Source organism: Loxodonta africana, chromosome 9 (genome assembly GCF_030014295.1).
Source record: "Loxodonta africana isolate mLoxAfr1 chromosome 9, mLoxAfr1.hap2, whole genome shotgun sequence".
Taxonomy (NCBI): Eukaryota; Metazoa; Chordata; class Mammalia; order Proboscidea; family Elephantidae; genus Loxodonta; species Loxodonta africana.
The window spans coordinates 13424357-13448809 of record NC_087350.1 but is presented as its reverse complement, the minus strand read 5'-3'; the positions used below and the strand labels follow the sequence as shown (position 1 = coordinate 13448809).

Genomic DNA, 24453 nt, shown 5'->3' with positions numbered 1-24453 from the left:
GCGTGAAAGATAAGAAGGTATCTATCCAAGATGCTGATTGAACTCCACATAAGGTAGATTTTAAAAGAAAAGTCACCAAGACATTGTATAATGTAACTTGCAAAAACCAAAGATAGAGAGAGAATTTTAAGAGCAGCTAGGGATAAACGCAAAGTCACCTACAAAGGAGAGCCAATAAGAATAAACTCTGACTACTCGGCAGAAACCATGCAGGCAAGAAGGCAGTGGGATGACTCATATAAAAAAATGAAGGAAAAAAATTGCCAGCCAATAATCATATATCCACCAAACTGTCTCTCAAACATGAAGGTGAAACTAGGACAGTTCCAGATAAAAAGAAGTTTTGGGATTTCATAAAAACCCAACCAAAACTACAAGAAATACTACAGGGAGTTCTTTGATTAGAAAAGGAATAATATCAGGTATCAACCCAAGACTAGAACACTGGGCAGAGCAATCAGAAGTCGACCCAGACAGGGAAACCACAAAAATAAATCAAGATTATAAAAACACTCAAAACAGGGAAACAGCAATGTTATTATGTAAAAGAAGACTACATTAAAACAATAAAGAGGGACAAAGAAATGTAGTCATATATCTTCCATATGGAATGGAAGAAAAGGTGATACAAGAAATAAAAGGTAAGTTAACATTTTTTTTTTAACATTTAGAAAAATAGGAGTAAATAGTAAGGCAAGCACAAAGTAGAAAAATTATCCTACACTTCAAAATAAAATGCAAGAAAAAATAGAGACCCAGCAGAAACAAAATGAACAACAACAAATATGAGGAAAGGAGAATATATAAAGATAATCTACTCAGCACATAAAATTAAGTGGGAAAAACAAACTGTCAACAATACACAAAAAAACACATCAAAACGATACCACTCAATTCTTAAAAAATTCCATAATTACGCTGAATGTAAATGGGCTAAAAGCACCAATAAAGAGCGGCAGAATGGATTAAAAAACATGATCCGTCTATATGCTGCCTACAAGAGACACACCTTAGACTTAGAGATACAAACTAAAACGCAAAGTATAGAAAAAAATATATCAAGCAAACAACAGTCAAAGAACAGCGAGAGTGGCAATATTAATTTCTGACGAAAGAGACTATAAAGTTAAATCCATCATCAAAGAAAGGGAAGGACACTATATAATCATTAAAGGGACAATATACAAAGAAGATATAACCATATTAAATATTTATGCACTCAAAGACAGGGCTGCAAGATACATAAAACAAATTCTAACAGCATTGAACTGTGAGACAGACAGCTCCACAGTAATAGTCGGAGACTTCGACACACCACTTTCGGTGAAGGACAGGACATCCAGAAAGAAGCTTAATAAAGACATGGAAGATCAAAATGCCACCCAACAGCAGCCATTTATACTTTATTTCTAGTGCACATGGAACATTCTCTAGAATAGACCACGTATTAGGTCATAAAGCAAGCCTTAGAAGAATCCAAAACATTGAAATATTACAAAGCATCTTCTCTAACCATAAGGCCATAAAAATAGAAATCGATAACAGAAAAAGCAGGGAAAAGAAATCAAACACTTGGAAACTGAACAATACTCTGCTCAAAAAGGACTGGGTTATACAAGACATTAAGGATGGAATAAAGAAATTCATAGAATACAATGAGAATGAAAACACTTCTTATCAGAATCTTTGGGACACAGAGAAAGCAGTGCTCATTTATTCATATCAATAAATGCACATGTCCAAAAAGAAGAAAGGGCCAAAATCAAAGAATTATCCCTACAACTTGAACAAATAGAAAGAGAGCAACAAAAGAAATCCTCAGCCACCAGAAGAAAGCAAATAGAAAATATTAGAAAAGGAGAAGGCGGGGCCAAGATGGCTGACTTGGTAGAACTACCGTGCATCCCTCTTGCAACAAAGACTTGGAAAAACAAGTGAATTGATCATATACATGACAATGTACAAAGCCGGATCATCAAACACAGAACTGAAGAGTTGACCTGAGTGACAGGGAAGCGAAAACCGTGCCCTGAAGCAGTGGCCGTTTCTGGAACCGGCGTCCTGCGCCATAGCCTTGAGCCCTCATGGTTCCCTGGTACCAGAGTGGTGGGGATGATTGCAGCTTACTGAGATGGGGCAAGCATGGGACACAGCCCTAACCCCTAAACCTCTGGAGTAACCTTGGTAGAGGCTCAGCCAGTGCAGGCTGCACATGGACGCTGCTGACAAGAGAACTAGCAACCACGGAGAAGCAGCGATTGTTTTTGGAGCCTGGAGCCACTGTTGCAGTCAGAAAATCTTGACGCTGGGCTTTGGACTAAGCGCAGAGGAGCTGAGCACAGCTTCATGAGATGGTGCAAGCACGGGACACAGGCCTGACCCTCAGGGGGCAAACTCGACCCAGCCAGCGCACACACGCTACAGGCCCCTCTGGAATCTCAGATAAAACAGTCATCACCAAGCAAGATAAGTAACTTTGTCTATATTTCCCATGGCTACTGTCTCCTATCTATCTGATCCCTCCCCTCCCTGCCCCAGCTGGCTTCATTAACATTGGAATTTCCTGGGCCAGAGAGTGAAGTGTTCTGAGGGTTTTTTTTTCTTTTCCCTAAGCCTTTCCCCTGGCCTGAGAGAAGCCGCAACTGACAACCAGGGGGAAAAAATTCTTCCCTGATTTCCCTAAACTGGAATAAAAATACAGAACCAGGTCCAGCCAAGAATATGAGATCCACAGTCCTTGGCTTTCATCCCTACAGGGAACAAGGTGGCTATTACAATGCAAAGGCAATTCTGATAGAAATCTGACTGTAATTGTTGCAGCAGAGAAGTGGAAAGACAAATTTTCAAGGTCTGATGCCTCTCTACCTATTAAACAGAGCCCTCACTGATCCACAGTGGGGAACTGAGGGTTGAAGCTCCACCCAAACCACCTAGCCACCTCCTAAAGGGGTCTGAGAATAGTGACGCCTACCAATCTTTAGAGTTACAAGCATTGGGTACCTAAGGTACAGCTGCAGAGCCCACCCACCAAAATGCTCTAGGAATAGAGACACTCCTACCTCACTGGCACATGGGGGAATGCTGTCAGCATCCTGCCCTCCTTGGAGTGTGCCCCCTGCTGCTACTAGAATCTGGTGCACACAACTATCACCACTATTCCTCTAAGTTAATAGGTGACAGTCTACACCACACACTTGGTGACCCAAAATCAGAACACTTAAGCTGATTCTATTCAAGAATAGTGAATGGACTCTTAGGCTTATATATCTGGTAACAGCTCAAACCAGCTGGTAATAGCACATAAATGATTCAAAGGCTACAACGATCAAGACAGCGCAATCTGGGTACATTGAAACAAAACAAGAAGATAAGACTCAGTGAGCAAATATAAAATAAATCGTTATAATATCTTCTAGATGGCTTGGAGACAGCAGTCGATATCAAATCACATAAAGAAGCAGACCATGATTGCTTCTACAAATCCCCAGATTAAAGAATCAAAATCTTCCCCAAATGAAGATACAATCCTGGAATTGCCAGATGCAGAATATAAAAAACTAATATACAGAATGCTTCAAGACATCAGAGATGACCTCGGAAATGAAATTAGGCAATCTATAGAAAAAGCCAAGGAACACATTGATAAAGCAGTTGAAGAAATCAAAACGATTATTCAAGAACATAGTGGAAAAGCTAATAAGCTACAAGAATCCATAGAGATACAGCATTAGAAGTCCAAAAGATTAACAGTAAAATTACAGAATTAGACAACTCAATAGGAAGTCAGAGAAGCAGAATTGAGGAATCGGAATGCAGAGTAGGGGAGATGGAAGATAAGGCAATTGACACCAATATAGTTGAAGAAAATCACATAAATGAAAAAAATGAAGAAACCCTAAGAATCATGTGGGACTCTATCAAGAAGAATAACTTGCATGTGACTGGAGTTCCACAACAGGGAGGGATAACAGAAAATACAGAAAGAACAGTTGAAGATCTGTTGGCAGAAAACTTCCCTGGCATCGTGAAAGACAAAAGGATATCTATCCAAGATGCTCATCGAACCCCATACAAAGTTGATCCAAAAAGAAAATCACCAAGGCATATTATCATCAGACTTGCCAAAACCAAAAATAAAGAGAAATTTTTAAAAGCAGACAGGGATAAAAGAAAAGTCACCTACCAAGGAGAATCAAGAAGTTCAGACTACTCAGCAGAAACCATGCAGGCAAGAAGGCAATGGGATGACATATATAGAGCACTAAAGGAGAAAAACTGCCAGCCAAGAATCATATATCCAGCAAAACTTTCTCTCAAATATGAAGGTGAAATTAAAACATTTACAGATAAACACAAGCTTAGAGAGTATACGAAAACCAAACCAAAGCTACAAGAATTACTAAAGGAGGCATCGCTTCCTGCCCTCCCACCACCGTCCGCCCTCGCTCGCTCGAGCTCCCCGCCCGCCGCCTGCCGTCCTTCCGCAGCTCTCTCGTTAGTCAGCCACCGCCTCCTCAGCGACCAGCCAGTGCCTCTGAGCTCGTGACTCACGGAGCGGAGTCCTCCTCACGAAGAGGCCGGACTCGGAGTCGCCACCAAAGTGCCTTTCATCTGAGAAGTTCAAGGTACTTTGTAGAACTTCTGCCACACTCGCTGGGCATCTCGCAGCACATTTGTAAGTGATGGCTGCCATCGTGAAGAAATTGGTGATTGTTGGTGATGGACCTTGTGGCAAGACCTACTTGCTCAGAGTCTTCAGCAAGGATCAGTTCCCCGAGGTGTATGTGCCCACAGTGTTTGAGAACTATGTGGCAGATATTGAAGTGGATGGAAAGCAGGTAGAGTTGGCTTTGTGGGACACAGCTGGGCAAGAAGACTATGAGCGTCTGAGGCCCCTCTCCTACCTGGACACTGATGTTATATCGATGTGTTTCTCCATCAACAGCCCTGACAGTTTAGAAAACATCCCAGAAAAATGGACCCCAGAAGTCAAGCATTTCTGTCCCAATGTGCCCATCCTCCTCGTTGGGAACAAGAAGGATCTGCGGAATGATGAGCACACAAGGTGGGAGCTAGCCAAGATGAATCAGGAGCCAGTATAACCTGAAGAAGGCAGGGATATGGCAAACAGGATTGGTGCTTTTGTGTACATGGAGTGTTCAGCAAATACCAAAGAGGGAGTGAGGGAGGTTTTTGAAATGGCCATGAGAGCGGCTATGCAAGCCAGACGTGGGAAGAAAAAATCTGGGTGCCTTGTCTTGTGAAAGCTCGCTGCAAGCACAGCCCTCATGCGGTTAATTTTGAAGTGCAGTTTATTAATCTTAGTGTATGATTACTTGCCTTTTTCATTTATCTATAGTTTACCTAAGATTACAAATCAGAAGTCATCTTGCTACCCGTATTTAGAAGCCAACCATGATTATTAATGATGTCCAACCCCTCTGGCCCACCAGGGCCCCTCTGACACTGCTCTAACAGCCCTCCTCTGCACTCCCACCTGACACACCAGGCACTAATTCAAGGAATTTCTTAACTTCTTGCTTCTTTCTAGAAAGAAAAAAAGTTGGTAACTTTTGTGAATTAGGCTCTAACTACTTTCTAACTAACATGTCCTGCCTATTACCTGTCAGCTGCAAGATATTCTGGTGAGTCTCCACTTCAGGACACTCCTCCTAAATGGGTCTCACTAGCATAGCTCTGAAGTGGGCATCCAGTTTTTTGAAAATGTGCTCAGTCGGAAAGGACCAAGTCCACGCAGCTGTGGCAAAGTTACACTTCTGTGGTCATGTTAGTTACCTTATAGTTACTGTGTAATTAGTGCCACTGAACGTATGTTACCAAAAATAAATATATCTACCCCAGACTAGAGGTACTATTTTTTGTATAATTGGATTTCCTAATACTGATATTTGTCATCTCTGCAGAAAGTGTATTGGTTTTTTAAAAAAGAAAGTGTATTTGAAAATAAAGTCAGATGGAAAATTCCTTTAAAAAAAAAAAAGAATTACTAAAGGAAATTCTTTGGTCAGAAAATCAATAATATCAGATACCAACACAACACAAGGTCACAGAACAGAACATCCTGATATCAACTCAAATAGGGAAAACACAAAACCAAATAAGATTAATTTAAAAAAGAAAAAAATGCTCAAAACAGGGAATCATTGAAGTCATTATGTAAAAGATTACAAAAATCACAAAAGAGGGACTAAATACAGGAGGCATAGATCTTCCATATGGAGAGGAAAACAAGGTGATATAGGACGATACAAGTTAGGTTCTTACTTAGAAAAATAGGGGTAAATATTAAGATAACCACAAAGAAGTCTAACCATTCCATATTTCAAAATAAAAACCAAGAAAAACATAACGACTCAGCAGAAATAAATTCAACTACTATGAAAATGAGGAACGCACAATATACGAAGAAAACGTATGGACATGTCATTAGGGATCAGTCCCTGGAGAAGGACATCATGCTTGGCAGAATACAGGGTCAGCGGACAAGAGGAAGATCTCAATAAGATGGATTGACACGGTAGCAGCAACAATGAGCTCAACCATGACAACGATTGTAAAGATAGTTCAGGACCGGGCAGTGTTTCGTTCTGTTGTGCATAGGGTCACCATGAATCGGAACCAACTTGACGGCACCTAACAACAACAACATCCCTCATGAACTTAGAATCAAAAATCCTCAACAAAATTCTAGCCAATGGAATTCAACAAGATATCAAAAAGGTAATTCATCCTGACCAAGTGGGATTCATAGCAGGTATGCAGGGATGGTGCAACATTAGAAAAACAATTAAGGTAAGACATCATATAAATAAAACAAAGGACAAGAACCACATGATTTTATCAATTGATGCAGAAAAGGCATTTGACAAAGTTCAACACCCATTCATGATAAAAATTCTCAGGGGAACAGGAATAGAAGGAAAAATCCCTCAGCATAATAAAGGGCATTTATACAAAGGAATAGCCAATATCACCCTAAATGGAGAGAGCCTCAAAGCACTCCCCTTACTATTGGGAACCTGAGAAGTATGCCCTTTATCACTGCTCTTATTCAACATTGTGCTGGAGGTCCTAACCAGAGCAATTAGGCTAGATAAAGAAATAAAGGGCATTCAGATTGGGAAAGAAGAAGTCAAAGTATTTGAAGATGACATAATCTTATACACAGAAAACCTTTATGACTCCTCAAGAGTCATAAGATCATGTCATCTTCAACACCCATTAATCTTATTTGGTTTTGTGTTTTCCCTATTTGAGTTGATATCAGGATGTTCTGTTCTGTGACCTTGTGTTGTGTTGTGTTGCCTACTGAAACAAATAGAAGAGTTCAGCAGAGTAACAGGATACAAGGTAAACATACAAAAATCAGACGGATTCCTCGACATCGTCAAAAAGTACATCAAAGTGGAAATCACCAAATCAAGACCATTTACAGTAGCCCCCAAGATGATAAAGTACTTAGGACTAAATCTTACCAGAGATGTAAAAGACTTATACAAAGAAAACTAAAAAACACTTCCACTAGAAACATAAAGAGACCCACATAAGTGGAAAAACTTACCTTGTTCATGGATAGGAAGACTTAATTATAAATATCTCTATTCTACCAAAAGTGATCTATACATTTAATGCAATTCTGATTCAAATTCCAACAACATTTTTTAATGAGATGGAGAAACAAATCACCAACTCGATAAGGAAGAGAAACAGGCCCCAGATAAGTAAAGCATTACTGAAAAAGAAGAACAAAGTGGGAGGCCTCACTCTAACTGATATTAGAACCTATTATACATAGACCAATGGGACAGAATTGAGAACCCAGACATAAATCCATCCACATATGAGCAGCTGATATTTGACAAAGGCCCCAAAACAGTTAAATTGGGGAAAGACAGGCTTTTTAACAAATGGTGCTGGCATATCTGGATATCCATCCACAAAAAAGGAACAAGACCTGTACCTCACACCATGCACAAAAATAAGCTCAAAATGGATCAAACTCCAAAGTATAAAATCTAAATGATAAAGATCATGGAAGAAAAATAGGGACAACATTAGGAGCCCTAATACATGGTATAAACAGTACACAAAACATTACTTACAATGCAGAAGAAAAAGTAGATAACTGGGAGCTCCTAAATATCAAATACCTATGCTCATCCAAAGACTTCACCAAAAGAGTAAAAAGATTGCCTACAGACTGGGAAAACGTTTTCAGGTATGACATTTCCGACTAGCGCCTCGTCTCTAAAATCTACATGATACTGCAAAAACTCAACTGCAAAAAGACAACACAATTAAAGAATGGGCAAAAGATATGAACAGACACTTCACTAAAGAAGACATTCAGGCGGCTAACAGATGCATGAGGAAATGCTCGCGATCATTAGCCATTACAGAAACGTAAATGAAAACTACAATAAGATTCCATCTCACTCCAACAAGGCTGGCATTAATCCAAAAAACACAAAATAATAAATGTTGGAGAGGTTGTGGAGAGACTGGAACACTTCTACACTGCTGGTGGGAATGTAAAATGGTACAACAACTTTGGTAATTGATTTGATGCTTCCTTAAAAAGATAGCAATAGAACTACCATAAGATTGAGAAATCCCACTCCTTGGAATATCCACCCACTGTGTATCCTTGAGAAATAAGAGTCTTTACACGACCAGATATATGCACACCCATGTTCATTGCAGCTCTGTTTCCAAGAGCAAAAAATCGAAGCAACCAAGTGTCCATCAACAGATGAATGAATAAATAAATTATGGTATAGTCTCACATTGGAATACTACCCACTGATTAAGAACAGTGATGAATCTGTGAAGCATTTCATAACATGGAGGAATATGGAAGGCATTATGCTGAGTGAAATTAGTCAGTTGCAAAAGGACAAATATTGTATAAGACCACTATTATAAGAACTCAAGAAATAGTTTAAAGAGAGAAGAAAATATTCTTTGATAGTTGCGAGGGGTGGGGGGGAGGGAAGGATGAAGAGAGAGAGGCATTCACTAATTAGATAGTAGATAAGAACTTCTTTAGGTGTTGGGAAACAACACAATACAGATGAGGTCAGCACAACTGGACTAAACCAAGAGCAAAGAAGTTTTCTGAATAAACTGAATCCTTAGAAGGGCAGCATAGCAGGGGCGGGGGTTTGCGGACCATGGTGTCAGGGGACATCTAATTCAATTGGCATAATCAAATCTTTTAAGGAAGCATTCTGCATCCCACTTTGGAGAGTGACGTCAGCGGTCTTAAAAGCTAGCAAGCAGCCATCTAAGTTGCATCCATTGGTCTCAACCCACCTGAATCAAAGGAGATTGAAGAACACCAAGGACACAAGGTAATTACTAGCCCAAGAGACAGAAAGGGCCACATAACCTGGAGACTACAACAGCCTGAGACCAGAAGACCTAGATGGTGCCCAGCTACAACTGATGACTGCCCTGACAGGGAACACAACAGAGAGCCCCTGAGGGAACAGGAGATCAGTGGGGCAGTCCCCAAATTCTCGTAAAAAGTGCAGACTTAATGGTCTGAGACTAGAAGGACCCCAGTGGTCATGGCCCCCAGGCCTTCTGTTGGCCCAGGACAGGAACCATTCCCAAAGCCAACTCTTCAGTCATGGATTGGACTGGATAATAGGATGGAGAGGGATGCTGGTGAGGAGTGAGCTTCTTGGATCAGGTGGGCACTTGAGACTGTGTTAGCATCTCCTGCCTGGAGAGGAGATGAGAGGGTAGAGGGGGTTAGAAGCCGATGGAATGGACATGAAAAGAGAGAGTGGAGGGAGAGAGAGCGCCGTCTCATTAGGGGGACAGCAGTTGAGAGTATGTAACGAAGTGTATGTCAGTTTTTGTGTGAGAAACTGACTTGCTTTGTAAACTTTCACTTGAGGTACGGTAAAAATTAAAAAAAAATGTCGGCAGTTCAAATCCACCAGACGCTCCTTGGAAACTCTATGGAACAGTTCTACTCTGAACCATAGGGTCGCTATGAGTCAGAATCGACTCGACAGCAACAGGTTTGGTTACGGGTTTTGGTGGTCTTTCAGAAGTAGATTGCCAGGCCTTTCTTCTGAGACACTTCTCGATGGACTTGAACCTCCAGCCTTCTGATTAGTGGCCAAGCATGTAAGCATTTGCATCAACCAGGGACTACAATTTTTTCTTACAAGAACTGGATTTCCCTGCAAATGGCAATGCTATGGAGTCAAAGCTCCACTTGTTTGTGCTCTGTCCATCAGGAGAGCAGACAGAATCTTGTAGGGCTGAAGAGAAAGAATTATTTAATTAAAATCATGGCAACTGATTAAAAACAACAAAGTGTCGTTGACCAGCAAGGATAAGATCAAAAGTTCTAGTTGAAAGTTTTCCAGGCTAAATACACCAACTGATGAAATTTTCACTAAAACAGTTAATTCAGACTGGTAATTTCAAGGCAAAACTAATGGGAATAAGGAGAAATCACCGGTAATTCTAACAAAATCCTTATCTTTGGAATGCAGTATATACAAAGGCAACATTTCACAGCAAATGCTAAAAGAGTTTGCCAATATAAACCAACTGATCCAAAACCCATTGCCGCCACTTCAATTCTGACTCATAGTGGCCCTGTGGGACAGAGTGGAATCGCTCCACAGGGTTTCCAAGGAGCAGCTAGTGAATTTGGACTGCTGATCGTTTGGTTTGCAGCTAAGCCCTTAAGCAGTAGGCCATCAGGGCTCGGGCTCAGGAATAAGATGCAGTCCATCTGGTATTAGTCTACAAGTGGACAATCACAATACATGCGCAATAGACATTTACTCAGTAGACCTTTACTAGGAGCAAAGAAATGCCACTTAATCTAGAGAATACTTCCTGCTCTCAGTGACTTTAGAATCAAATATCCAAGTTTAGACTGTAATTCAAGTCAGAACACCCATTCCGCGTGAAAGTAACCGGCAAAAAGCAGTGGGTTGTGGGGGGAGTCAGGAATGACTTTATTACACGTGTAACAGGAAGGTGAAACGTGAAGCCTGTGCAGAAGGAATAACAGGCATATTTGCATTTATTTGTTCATGTATATACTTATGAGTGGGTATTAGTTCACTTACTGTAAATGTTCAGAGTTACTTCATAAGCTGATCATTGCTCATATTTAAAAGCATCATAAAAAGAATTGTATTCAAGCCTGGTTCACACGTGTTAACACAGATAAACTACAGAAGAGGCCATGAACACAGTCTAAACACAAGGAGGTAGAGGAGCTGTACGCTGGGTTGGCCCAGTGGAACCCTGTCACGGGATGCTTTTGAGAGAACACGATTGTTTCTCTGGGTGTTTTCCCAAAGCCTTGGAATATACCCCAAACTTCTCTCGTTTTTTCTAGTATCTTGCTACCCACTGATTTCCCTGAAATCTTTAATAAAGGTCATTGCTAACTATAAAAAAAAAAAAAAAAGGAAAAGAAACTTGTCTACAAGACGAATAGTCTACGTAAACCATGGCCTCATCTGCCGTGAGACCAGAAGAGCTAGATGACACCCAGCTACCACTACCATCCCTTGTGATCAGGGTCACAATAGATGGATTCTGACAGAATGGGACAAAATGTGCAACAGAGCTTGAAATTCATTTCAAAGAAAAAAAACAAAACAGGTTTATTGGACTGGTTCAGACTTGAGTACACCCTTAGAAGCACTGCCCTGAAATACTCCTCAAATCTTCAACTGAAACTAGCCCCTGAGGTCACCTTATACCTAAATGACGGATTGGCTCCGAAAAGAATGAATATCACCAGTAAGTACTGTGCTCCTTTGGTTCAAATTCCAAACATTGCTGCTTAACAAGAGTCAGTTAACAAAATGAGAAATAAACTCAATTGAAATGTGAACCCTCTTAAACTTGCTCTTTTAAAGCCAGTGATTCCAGATTCAACCTCCCAGCTTTCCTACGAGACAAGGCACACAGCGGTGCTGCTCTTAGAAAGCAAGAAATCCATCACCCTGTTGGTCATTCAAACCGCCCAGACTGCCTTGCAATAAGAAATGCTTGATTTTCACATCACCTGCCTCTGCATTTCCTACTACATTGTATTTGCGTTCTTGCATGCACTGCATCGTACTCTCACTGTCCCCTGGCTCCACACATCTTCTAGGAATGCATGTTGGGAGGTCTCTTAAGGAAAAGGTCCTCAGTACGTGTAATTCAGTTTACGTTTCCTCCTGTGTTGTGATTAGGAATACATCTCAGCCAGTGTTGCTTCCTCCCTGTTTACATAGCAGGTACTGTGGGAACAAAATTATTCTTTTTTTTTTTTGTAATATAAATTTATATCTTCAGTTGGTCCCTAAAACATCAGTGTCAGAATTGCATCACTGTATTAAGTGTTTTTTGGAAAACTTTCAATGATCAGATACTCTTTTTCTAGAAATTGCAAGATTTGCATTATTTCTAACTCCCTTAGAGGACTCCCTTGGATGACCCTACAGAGCCAACACGTGGAGCCTCCAAGTGCCCACGCTGAGAGAGAAATCACAGTAGCTGAATCAGACTCAGTCATCACATCTTGTCATTTCCTCCAATGCTGTGAGATTGAGTGGAAGATCGTCTGCCTTCTGTGTACTGTGACCCAAGAACAGAAATGACTTTTATCAGTAGTCAATGCCCACCCTAGACCTTTTCCAAAGCTGAGTTCAAAGTACTTTTGGCCATGCCTCTTCATGGCCAATCTTAGTAAATTGCATATGGGCTTATTTAATCACATATGCTTCCAAGGTCGAAGATTTCCATGCAGTAGAAAAAGGAATTGCAGAATCTGGACATGATTGTCACTCCACAATGCATTGTTTAAATTATTGGCCCTGAGCTCACTCATTCAAATCCAATGGCCTAAGTCCATATGGATGCATCATGGGAAAAAAATGATGGACTAACTGACAAGCAGAAAAATCAGGGAGCAAGCCTACTTTCTTGAGTGCCTAGATGCAATAATTTGACCCACCATCTATCTGGATTAAAAATTATTTAAGGTTGCTCCATGATAGAAGCTCAAGCCCTAAGAAAAGTCACCAAGATTTTGCTTTTATCAATCACCATGATGAGTAGCTTTAAAAAATATCAGGACGATTTTTCCTGAACCGCTCTAACTTCATTATCTAAGCTAAGATGTGAGTAGAGTTGTACATTGCAGCTGCCAGAGAAAATACAAAGATAGGCACATGCAATAAGGTACTTTCTGGTTGCAGAGAATTAAGGCGTGGGAAATGTCCACTGAGGCAGAAGCATTCTTTTCACTGATGGGCAAACAGTGTGGATGCTGAAGATAAAAATGTTCATCGGATCCTATCAAGTTTATAGTTCAGATAAAAATCAGAAATCACAAGGCAATTCATGAGGGAAACATTATGAAATGACTTTGTCACATAATTGTAGCAAAGAGGGGAGAAGAACCCTTGTCTCTTCTAGGCTTGCAATTCTCTGCTTCTCCACTACAATACAACTGCTATTGCCTTTTTCTACATTACCTTCTTCAGTCAAAATATCTTCCCCAGTGACAAGAAACTATGTTAGTGCCAGCAGGGAAACATTCTGAGTGAAGTCTGTCAGTGTGGAACACTCCTCCTCAGTGTCTCTCTCCTTCCCTTACACCCTCCCATCTGAAGGTCACCTCTGCTGTGAGAGCAGGATTAAAGTTGGTCTCATATTTCTTTTCTTATTGCAACCACTTGGGGTTGGCACCCTTCATCTCCAATGACCAATTTACCTACCCAGCCTCTCTTCTTGAAACAACACGAGTGATCTTTCAACGCATTTCCATATTGATACACTGAAAATTATGCTCATGATGGAAAAAAAAGTCAAACATACTGTACTTAATGAACATTCTACCTTGACTCCCACAAAGATAATGAGCACGTACCTTGATTGGCCTGGATTCCAAAGAGCAAGGGTGTGTGTAGGGCTTCATGGCTCAGATTGGCCAGCTAGGAGTTAAATGGGAGCAAGTGTGTGTGTGACTTGACATCCATGAGTAGAGTCCTGTTTTGGTCTCGAGATACCCACCCATTTCAGGGCCACGGGGCTCTATCTAACACCTAATCTGAGCAGGGCTGTAGTACATTAAGCCCAATAGCTTCAGAGAAATAAAATTTTCTTCTTCCTCGCTCTTATATCTGCTCCCATGCGCACTAAGTGTACGTGCACAAGAGACTTTGATGAGTATCCAATAATCAGATAATCAAACTGACCTACTTGCAATCTCTAGAATGTAACAGCACAGTCCCCATTTCCGCCCCACATTTCCCGTGTCCGTTCAACCAGCGTCTGGACAGGATTTGCCCATTTAGTCTCATGTATCCACTTCAATTAAGAAGTACACTCTTGACAAGTATTATTTCATATTTTGTATTCCAGTCTAATCTTGTCTGAAGTGTTGCCTTCAGGAATGGTTTTAGTTGTTTGTTAACAGAGAGTCTGGGGCCATGGCCTCTGGGGTTTCTCTAGTCTCTGTCTGACCATTAAGTCTGGTCTTTTTAGGTAAAATTGAGTTCTGCTTGCACTTCCTCCCACTGCATCTTGGACTCTGTTGTGTTCGCTTTCAGGCTGGTCATTAGTGGTAGCCAGGCACCATCTAGTTCTTGTGGACTCAGGCTGGTGGAGTCTCTGGTTTATGTGGACCTTTAGTCTCTTGGGCTATTATTCTCCTTGTGTCTTTGATGTTCTTCATTCTCCTTTGCTCCAAGTGTCTTGGGACCAACTGATGCATCTTAGATGGCCACTCACAAGCTTTTAAGACTCCATAGGCCACTCACCAAAGTAGGATGCAGAACATTTTCCTAGTAAACTTTGTTATGCCAATTGACCTAGATGTCCCCCGAAACTATGCTCTCCAGGTCCCAGCCCCAGCTACTCTGGCCCTCAAAGTGTTTGGATATGTTCAGGAAACTTCTTAGCTTTTGCTTTGGTCCTGTTATGCTGACTTATCCAGTATTCTGTGTTGTCCTTCCCTTCACCAAAGATGATCCCTGTCTACGAACTGGTTAGTGAATTCCCCTATCGCTCCCTCCCGACACTCCTAACCATCAAAGAATGCTTTCCTTTGTGTTTAAATGTTTGCCTCAGTTCTTATAATAGTGGTTTCATACAATATTTGTCCTTTTGTGACTGATTAGTTTCACTCAGCATAATGCCCTCCAGAGTCATCCATGTTGTAAGATGTCTCGAGGATTCATCATTGTTCTTTACTGTTGCATAGTATTCCATTGTGTGTATGTACCATAATTTGTACCCATTCTGTTGATGGGCACCTAGGTTGTTTCCATCTATTTGCTATTGTGAACAAGGATGCAATGAACATGGGTGTGCATGTCTATTTGTGTGACACCTCTTATTTCTCTAGGATATATTCTAAGGAGTGGGATTGCTGGATCATATTGTACTTGTATTTCTAGCTTTTTAAGGAAGTACCCAATCTATTTCCAAAGTGGTTGTACCATTTTACAGCAGTGTGTAAGTGTTCGAGTCTCTCCATAACCTCTCCAACACTTATTATTTCATGTCTTTTGGATTAGCCTTGCTGGGAAGAGATGGTTTCTCATCCTTGTTTTAATTAGCATTTCTCTAATGGCTAATAATCGTGAGCATTTCCTCATGTGTCTGTTAGGCACCTGAACGTCTTCTGTGATGAAGTGTCTGTTCGTATCCTCTGCCCATTTTTTAAATTGGTTATTTGTCTTTTTGTTGCTGAGGTGCTGCAGCATCTTGTAGATATTAGAGATTAGACCCTTATCGGATATGATGTATTCAATTTTTTTTCCCAGTCTGCAGGTTCTCTTTTTAGTCTTTTGGTGAAGTCTTTGGATGAGCATAAGTGTGAGGAGCTCCCAATTATCTAGTTTCTCTCTTGGCATTTGCGCATTGTTAGTTATGGTTCGTATAGTATTTATGCAATCCATTAGGGTTTCCAGCATTGTCTCTAAATGTGGTCTATTCTGGAGAATGTTCCTTGTGCACTGAAAAAGAATGTATAATTGGCTGCTATTATTCGGTGGAGTGTTCTGTATATATGTCTATGAGGTCAAGTTGGTTGACTTTGGCGTTTAGATCTGTCTTTATTTTCTTTCTAGATGTTTTGTCCCTCACTGAAAATGGTGTGTTGAAGTCTCCTACTATTATTGTGCTGCTGTGTATTTCTCTTTTCAGTGTTGTTAGAGTTTGTTTTACATATTTTGGAGCTCTGTCATTGGGTGTGTATATATTTCTTGTGGTATGTCCTCCTCGCGTATTGACCCTTTAATCATTTGATAGTATCCTTCCTTATCCTTTGTGGTGGATTTTGCTTTAAATCCTATTTTGTCAGAGATTAATATTGCCACTCCTGCTCTGTTTTGGTTGTTCTCTGCTTGATATATTTTTCTTCCATCCTTTGAACTTTAGTTCATTTGTATCTTTGAGTCTAATGTGTGTCTCTTGTAGGCAGCATATTGATGAATGTTGTTTTTTTGTTTTTTAAACCATTGTGCCACTCTGTCTCTTTACTGGTGCATTTAGTCCATTTATAGTCAGTGTAGTTATTGATAGTTAGAGTTTAGTGCTGTCATTTTGAATTTTTTATGTTGTTGTTGTGTTGACAGTTTCTTTGTTCCACTTAATTCTCTGTGCTGAGTCATTTTTCTTTATGGATTGTCTTTTAATATTTGTCATTATTGTTGATTTTGTGTTTCCTGAGTCTATGTTTTTCTTTTTTTTTAATTTTGTTGGGGAGATTTATTCGCTTCCTTTGTGGTTACCTTCAGATTTACCTTTATTTTCTAAGTTTAAAGCAATCTTTTATTTCTTGACATCACCTTGACTTCTTCTTCATGTGAAGTTCTATGACTACACTCTTCCCTCTTCTTGTTTTAATGTTGTCATTTACATATTGACATCTATGTTTCCCTATTTCAATCTTTTAGCTTTGACTTATTTTTGAGAATTCCCAATCTAGGTTAATATCCGGTTGTTCTGTCCTGTGGTCTACTCTCGGGTTGTTGTCTGATATTGTTGGTTCTCTAACCTGAGGATTCCCTTTAATTTTTCTTGTAATTTTGGTTTGGTTTTTACAAGTTCCCTTAACTTCAGTTTATCTGAAAATGCCCTAATTTTGCCATGATACTTGAGGGACAGTTTTGCTGGATATATCATTCTCGGCAAGGATTTTTTTTCCTTCAAGGCTTCATATGTGTCACCCCGTTGCCTTCTTGCCTTTAGAGTTTCTGCTGAGTAGTCAGAGCTTAGTCTTATTGATTCTCCCTTGTAGGTGGCTATTCATTTACCCCTAGCCACTCCCAAGAGTCTAGCTTTGGTTTTGGCAAGTTCGATTATAATATGTGCTGGCAACTTTTTTGGGGGGAGGGAATCTACCACATATGGGGTTCGTTGAGCTTCTTGGGTAGAAATTTTCTCATCTCTCAGGACACCAGCAAAGTTTTCTGCCTCCAAACCTTTAACAATTCTCTCTGTATTTTCTGTTATCCCCCCTGTTCTGGTACTCCAATCACAGAGTTTCTTCCTCTTGATAGTGTCCCGCGTAATTCTTATATAGATATTTTTATTCTTTTTACTCAAATAAATTGGTGTCAAATAATTTCTCTTCTATCTCACTAATCCGGACTTCCATTGTATCAGTCATGCTCCTATGACCTTTTACCAAGTTCTCTAATTCTGAAATTTTAGTGTTAATCATTGGATTTCTAGTTGCTGTCTATGATTTCTGGCAACCTGTTAAATTTGTCAATCTGTTCCTGCATTGTTTTCCTGAATTCGTCTATGGCTTTTTCTGTATGTTCCTTTGCTTGGTCTGAGTTTGCCTGGTCTCCTTCCGGATATCTTGAAGGGCTCTGTATATTAATCTTGTGAATTCTAACTCCAGTAATTCCAAGACCTTAACTTCCTCTGAAAGGTTCCCTGATTCTTTAGTTTGGTTGCTTGCTTGAGACATTTTGAACTGCTTTCTTACGTGATTTGATATTTACTCTTTTCACCAACCCATCAATAAATTATTATATTATTCATTGTATGTTCGTTTACTGTGTCCTAGCTTTTTGTTTTGTTTTCTTTAGATACGCCCAAGAGTTTGGGTGTGTGAGTTGCTTTGGATACTGACATCTTTGAAGCACTCACATCCTATCTCCAGGTGGTTAGAGTAGCTAGTAGGTGTGTAAGCTCAGAAATATGTTCACTTTTCTTGTGCAGATGCAGCTCAGGTGTCCAGGTTGTTGGTCACTGAGTGCCTGGTACAGACTCTCACCTACAGTCCGTGACATGCAAGGCTGTGTAAGGGTGTTGGCAGAAGGCACAGGTATCTGGCTGTAGAAGGGGGCTATATGTGCTGGGCAACGCAGGGGGCTGACGGCTGCCCCCAAGTGCCTGGGTGGACGTTGTGCCCCTGTCTCCTAGAGTGCGTAGCATGGTGGGTTTTGCAGCCAGTGCTTGGGCGCCCATTGCTGTTGGCTGTAGGTACTGGGAGGTATTGTATATTCTCAGATCGCTGACATGACTGGTGAGATGGACTGAGTGATACCAGTAACCCTCAGGCCCCTGATGTGAGTGGGTGAAGTCCCTGCTTAATGGGCAGGACATTGTCAATTGTCATGAATCTGCAACTCCCCCTTGGCTCTGCAGTTGAAAATAGGCTTCAGGTGTAGGCCCTGCTGTTTTATGCTAATGACAGCATGTGTTGCTGAACTGGTCCACACAGATAGAGTCAGGGGAGAAGGGTGCTGCATGCCCTTGGTCCCCTTAGGCCAGTGCCCAGGCAAAGGGACAGTGCCTGGCCTGAATTCTCAGTTTAGGGGGCATGGTGATTTTTCAAAACTGCGAGACTGGATCGGGCATGGATAGCCCTGAGTTTTGGCTTAGTGGGCATGTCAATTGTTGAACACTGCAGGACTGGTGTTGGAACAGAGCTGGGTGGGGGATGGGTGAGGACAAAGAGGCAAGTGTCCTCTGTGAAATTCCTAGAGCAAAGTGTCCTCTGTGAAATTTGACCCTTAACAGTAGGTGAGACATTCACACTTAGCTTCCGCAGTTCCGGTACCATTTTTATTCCAATCCAGAGGCTTGTGTAGGCTCTCCGCTGCCTGGCCTCTCCAGACCTGGTGATACATGTCTCGAACACTACTACTTGCCTCAGCCTGCATACACCATCTGACCCAGCCAGCAGGGTGCTGGCATCCTCACAACTGGCATTTCTTCACTGCTTCTGAACAGTCTCTCCTTCACCTTTCCACTCAATCCAACTCCTAAGTTTTTTCTTTGATAATCAGGACGCCTAGACTCTTAGATATGATCGATTCACTTGATTTTTGGACCTTTGTTGTAAGAGCAATGACAGGAAGCATCTGATTATTCCATCATCTTGGCCATGCCTCCTCCTGTTTTCTCTTTACACAATTAAGGTCTGTTCCAAAATATACATATTTTCCATTAAAATAAAGAATTAAAATAATGTCAATGTTTCCCCACCTCACTTCGGGATCAGCAATCCTATTTGTATTTCTTTAGTCTGTTTCTACAATGAGAACTTTAACATTCTCCTAAACATCAAAGTCCCCCTAAGAATAGGCTTGCCAGGTTTAGCATACAAAATTCAGGACTCCAGGGATTTCCATGGAATACTGGGGATACATTTACAATAATATTAGTCCTTGTTTAACAGAAATTTGAAGTCAACAAGTGGCTTGTATTTTATCTGGCAAAACTACCAAGAGGTATAAAACATTAAGCTGTTATGACTTACTCACCCTCAGAAGAACAGAACTGAATTTGTACTCATAAGGCGTGAGATTGAATCTTCATTCCATAAACATAAAACGCAGCACCCAAAGCAAGCCAGCACACCAATTTCACAAAATCATTAGTGGTCATTTTGATTATCTGGAATAATAAATACTCATCAAACACTCCTGAGCACCTAGGCTTAGTGGGCTTGGGAGAAGATGTAAGGACAAGGAAGGCACAAAATCTTTTACTCTGAAGGAAAAGGGCCTCGTATGCTACAGCCCTAGGCTCTTCAGGTGTTAAACAGGGCCCCGTGGCCCTGAAATGAGGGGATATCTTGAGACCAAGGCATGATTCTACTCACCAAAGTCAAATCCCCATCCACACACACTTGCTCCCATTTAAATTCTAGCTGGCCATTCTGAGCCATGAAGTCCTGCTTCTCAGCTTCAGCTTCACCTGTCTCCATCACACACCCTTGGTCTTTGGAATCCAGGCTCATCGAGGTATTTGCCCATATCTTTGGGGGAATTGTGGTATTATCAGCTTTAAATGAAAATATTTTTGACTTATTTTTCATCATGAACATAATTTTCAGTGTATTAAAGTCAAAATGGGTTGAAAGACCATTCATTTTCTTGTTGTTTGAAGAAGAGAGGCTTGGTAGAAAAACTGGTCACGGGAGATGAGGTTTTTGACCCCAACTGGCTGCAAAAAGAAAAGAAATGTGTTGTTATTGCTTTTAGGTGTGGTCGAGTCGGTTCCGACTCATACCGAAACTATGTAGAACGGAATGAAAGCTTGCCTGCTCCTGACCATCCTTACAATCATTGCTATCGTTGAGCTCATTCTTGCCGCCACTGCGTCAATCCACCTCATCGAGGGTCTTCCTCTTTTCCACTGACCTTGTACTTTGCTAAGCATAAAGTCCTTCTCCAGGGACTGATCCCTCCTGACAACATGTCCAAAGAATGTAAGAGGCAGTCTCGCCATCCTTGCTTCTAAGGAGTATTCTGATTCCATTTCTTCCAGGACAGATTTGCTCGTTCTTTTGGCAGTCCATGGTATATTCAATATTCTTCACCAACACTGCAATTCAATGGCATCAATTCTTCTTTGGTCTTCCTTATTCATTGTCCAGCTTTCACATGCATATGATGCGGCTGAAAATACCATAGCTTCGGTCAGGCTCACCTTAGTCTTCAAGGTGACATCTTTGCTTTTCAACACTTTAATGAGCTCCTTTGCAACAGATTTACCCAGTGCAATGCGTCTTTTGGTTTCTTGATTCCTGCTTCCATGGCTGTTGATCATGGTTCCAAGTAAAATGAAATCCTTTACAGCTTCAATCTCTTCTCCATTTATCAGGATGTTGCTTATTGGTCCAGTTGTGAGGATTTTTGTTTTCTTCATGTTGAGGTGCAGTCCATAGTGAAGGCTGTGGCCTCTGATCTTCATTAGTAAATGCTGCAAGTCGTCTTCACTTACAGCAAGCAAGGTTGTGTCATCTGCATAATGCAGGTTGTTAATGAGTCTTCCTCCAGTCATGGTGCCTCGTTTGTCTTCATACAGTCCAGCTTCTCTTATTATTTACTCAGCATACAGATTGAATAGATATGGTGAAAGGATACAACCCTAAAGCACACCTTTCCTGACTTTAAACCAGTCAGTATTCTCTTGTTCTGTCTGAACAACTGCCTCTTGATCTATGTAAAAGTTCCTCACGAAGACAATTAAGTGTTCTGAAATTCCTATTCTTTGCAATGTTATCCATAATTTGTTATGATCCACACAGCCTTTGCATAGTCAATAAAGCACAGGTAAATATCCTTCTGGTATTCGCTGTTTCATCCATGATCCATCTGACATCAGCAGTGATATCCCTGGTTCCACGTCCTCTTTTGAAACCAAACTCAATTTCTGGCAGTTCTGTGTCCATATACTGCTGCATCCGTTTTTGAATGACCTTTAGCAAAATTTTGCATGCATGCGATATTAATATTGTTTGATAGTACCCGCATTCGTTTGGATCACCTTTCTTGGGAATAGACATAAACATGGATCTCCTCTAGTCAATTGGCCAGGAAGTTGTCTTCCATATTTCTTGGCATAGACGAGTGTGCATGTCCAGCACTGCATCTGTCTGTGGACACATCTCAATTGATAGGCCGTCAATTCCTAGAGACTTGTTTTTTGCCAATGCCTTCAGTGCAGCTTAGACTTCTTCCTTTAATGCCATTGGTTCCTGATCATATGCTACCTCTTGAAATGGTTGAACGTAGACTAATTCTTTTTGATTCTGTGTGTTCCTTCCATCTTCTTTTGATGCTTCCTGTGTCATTTAATATTTTCCCCATAGAATCTTTCACTATTGCAACTCAAGGCTTGATTTTTTTCATCAGTTTTTTCAGCTTCAGAAATGCTGAGTGTGTTCTTTCCTTTTGGTTTTTTATCTCCAGCTCTTTGCATATGTCATTATAATTCTTTACTTTGTCTTCTTGAGCTGCCTTTTGAAATCTTTTGTTCAGTTCTTTTACTTCATCATTTCTTCCTTTTGCTTTAGCTGCTCAACATTCATGAGCAAGTTTCAGAGTCTCCTCTGACATCCATCTTGTTCTTCTCTTTCTTTCCTGTCTTTTCAATGACCTCTTGCTTTCTTCATGGATGATGTCCTTGATGTCATTCCACAACTCATCTGGTCTTTGGTCACTAGTGTTCAGTGTGTCAAATCTATTCTTTAGATGGTCTCCAAATTCAGGTGGGATATACTCAAGGTCATATTTTTTGTCTTGTGGACTTGCTCTGGTTTTCAGTTTTAAGCCGAACTTGCATATAAGCAATTTATGGTCTGTTCCACAGTCAGTCCCTGGCCTTGTTCTGATTGATGATATTGAGCTTTTCCATCATCTCTTTCCACAGATGTAGTCAATTTGATTCCTGTGTGGTCCATCTGGTGAGGTCCTTGTGTATAGTCTCCGTTTATGTTGGTGAAAGAAGGTATTTTTAATGTAGAATTCGTTGGTCTTCTAAAATTCTATCATTCGATGTCCAGCGTTGTTTCTATCACCAAGGCCATATTTTTCAACTCCCGATCCTTCTTCATTATTTCCAACTTTCGCATTCCAATCACCAGTAATTACCTATGCATCTTCATTGCAAGCCCCCACGTTTCTGTCAGTTTTCCGTACTGTGGGGGCTTGTGTGAGCTGCTGTGATGCTGAAAGCTATGCCTCCGGTATTCAGATACAAGCAGGGTCACCCATGGAGGACAGATTACAGCTGAGCTTCCAGACTAAGACAGACTAGGAAGAAGGACCTGGCAGTCTACTTCTGAAAAGGATTAGCCAGTGAAAACCTTACGAATAGCAGCACAACATTGTCTCATATAGTGCTGGAAGATGAGCAACCCAGGTTGGAAGGCACTCAAAAGACAACTGGGGAAAAGCTGCCTCCTAAAAACAGATTCAACCGTAATGATGTGGATGGAGTCAAGCTTTGGAGACCTTCATTTGCTGATGTGGCTCAGCTCAAAATGAGAAGAAACTGCTACAAACATCCATTAATAATAGGAACCTGGAATGTACAAAATATAAATCTAGGAAAACTGGAAATAATCATAAATGAAATGGAACACACAAACATCAATATCCTAGGCATTAGTGAGCTGAAATGGACTGGTATTGACCATTTTCAATCTGATGATCATATACTCTACTATGCTGGGAATGACAACTTGAAGAGGAATGGTGTTGCATTCATCATCAAAAGGAACATTTCAAGATCTTTCCTGAAGTACAACGCTGTCAATGATAGGATAATATCCACACACTTAAGAGGAAGACTAGTTAATGTGACTATTATTCAAATTTATGCACCAACCACTAAAGCCAAAATGAAGAAATAGATTTGTATCAGCTGTTGCAGTCTGAAAAATTAATAAATGCAAGACCAACTTTAATCCAGCTGTCAGAGCAGTAGTGGTTTCTGGATGGGCAGGCGTAGGGGAAGCAGAGAGAGGCTGAGGAGGAGAGTTCCACACTGACGGCCTTCACTCAAAAGATGTCCTTACTGGCATTAACAACACTGGTGGTGTAGTGGTTAAGTGCTATTGCTGCTAACCAAACGGTTGGCAGTATGAATCCTGCAGGCGCTCGTTGGAAATCCTAATGAGCTGTTCTACTCTGTTCTGTGGGTTCGCTGTGAGTCAGATTTGACTCGGATGCAACAGGTTTGGGCATTAACATAGTTTCTTATCCCTGTTTAAAGATATTTTGACTCAGGAAGAAATGTTGTAGAAAAATGCAACAGCAGTAATATTGTAGTGGAAAAGCAGAGAATTCATCCGGAGGAGACAAGGGTTCTTCTTTCCTCTTTGCTACAATTATGTGAGAAAGTCATTTTATAATGTGGTCCTCACGAATTGTGTCATGATTTCTGAGTGTTATCTGAATTATAATAAAACCGATGGGACCCAATGAGTATTTCTATCTACAGTATCCACAGTGTTTGCCCAACCACTGTGAAAAGAGCACCTCCATGCAGCTTCTGCCTCTCTGGATATTACTCTGCAGGCAGGAAGTACTTTCTTTGTATTCTGTCTGGCAGCTACAATGGACAACTCTGCACACAGCTTAGATGATGCAGTTAGAGAGAGTCAAGAAAATCATCCTAATATTTTTT

At 40.8% G+C, this 24453-nt stretch overlaps 1 protein-coding gene and 1 long non-coding RNA gene across 3 annotated transcripts in view; one reads left to right on the top strand and one right to left on the bottom strand.

Annotated features, from left to right (window-relative positions):
* Nucleotides 1–24453, bottom strand: part of LOC135232415 (uncharacterized) — a 62646-nt gene that overhangs the window by 30044 nt on the left and 8149 nt on the right. The window lies entirely within an intron of this gene.
* Nucleotides 4557–5989, top strand: LOC100655962 (transforming protein RhoA-like). The gene has a single exon (XM_064291048.1). It carries the CDS (start codon nt 4683–4685, stop codon nt 5100–5102), a length of 420 nt encoding a protein of 139 aa, XP_064147118.1. The 5' UTR covers nt 4557–4682; the 3' UTR covers nt 5103–5989.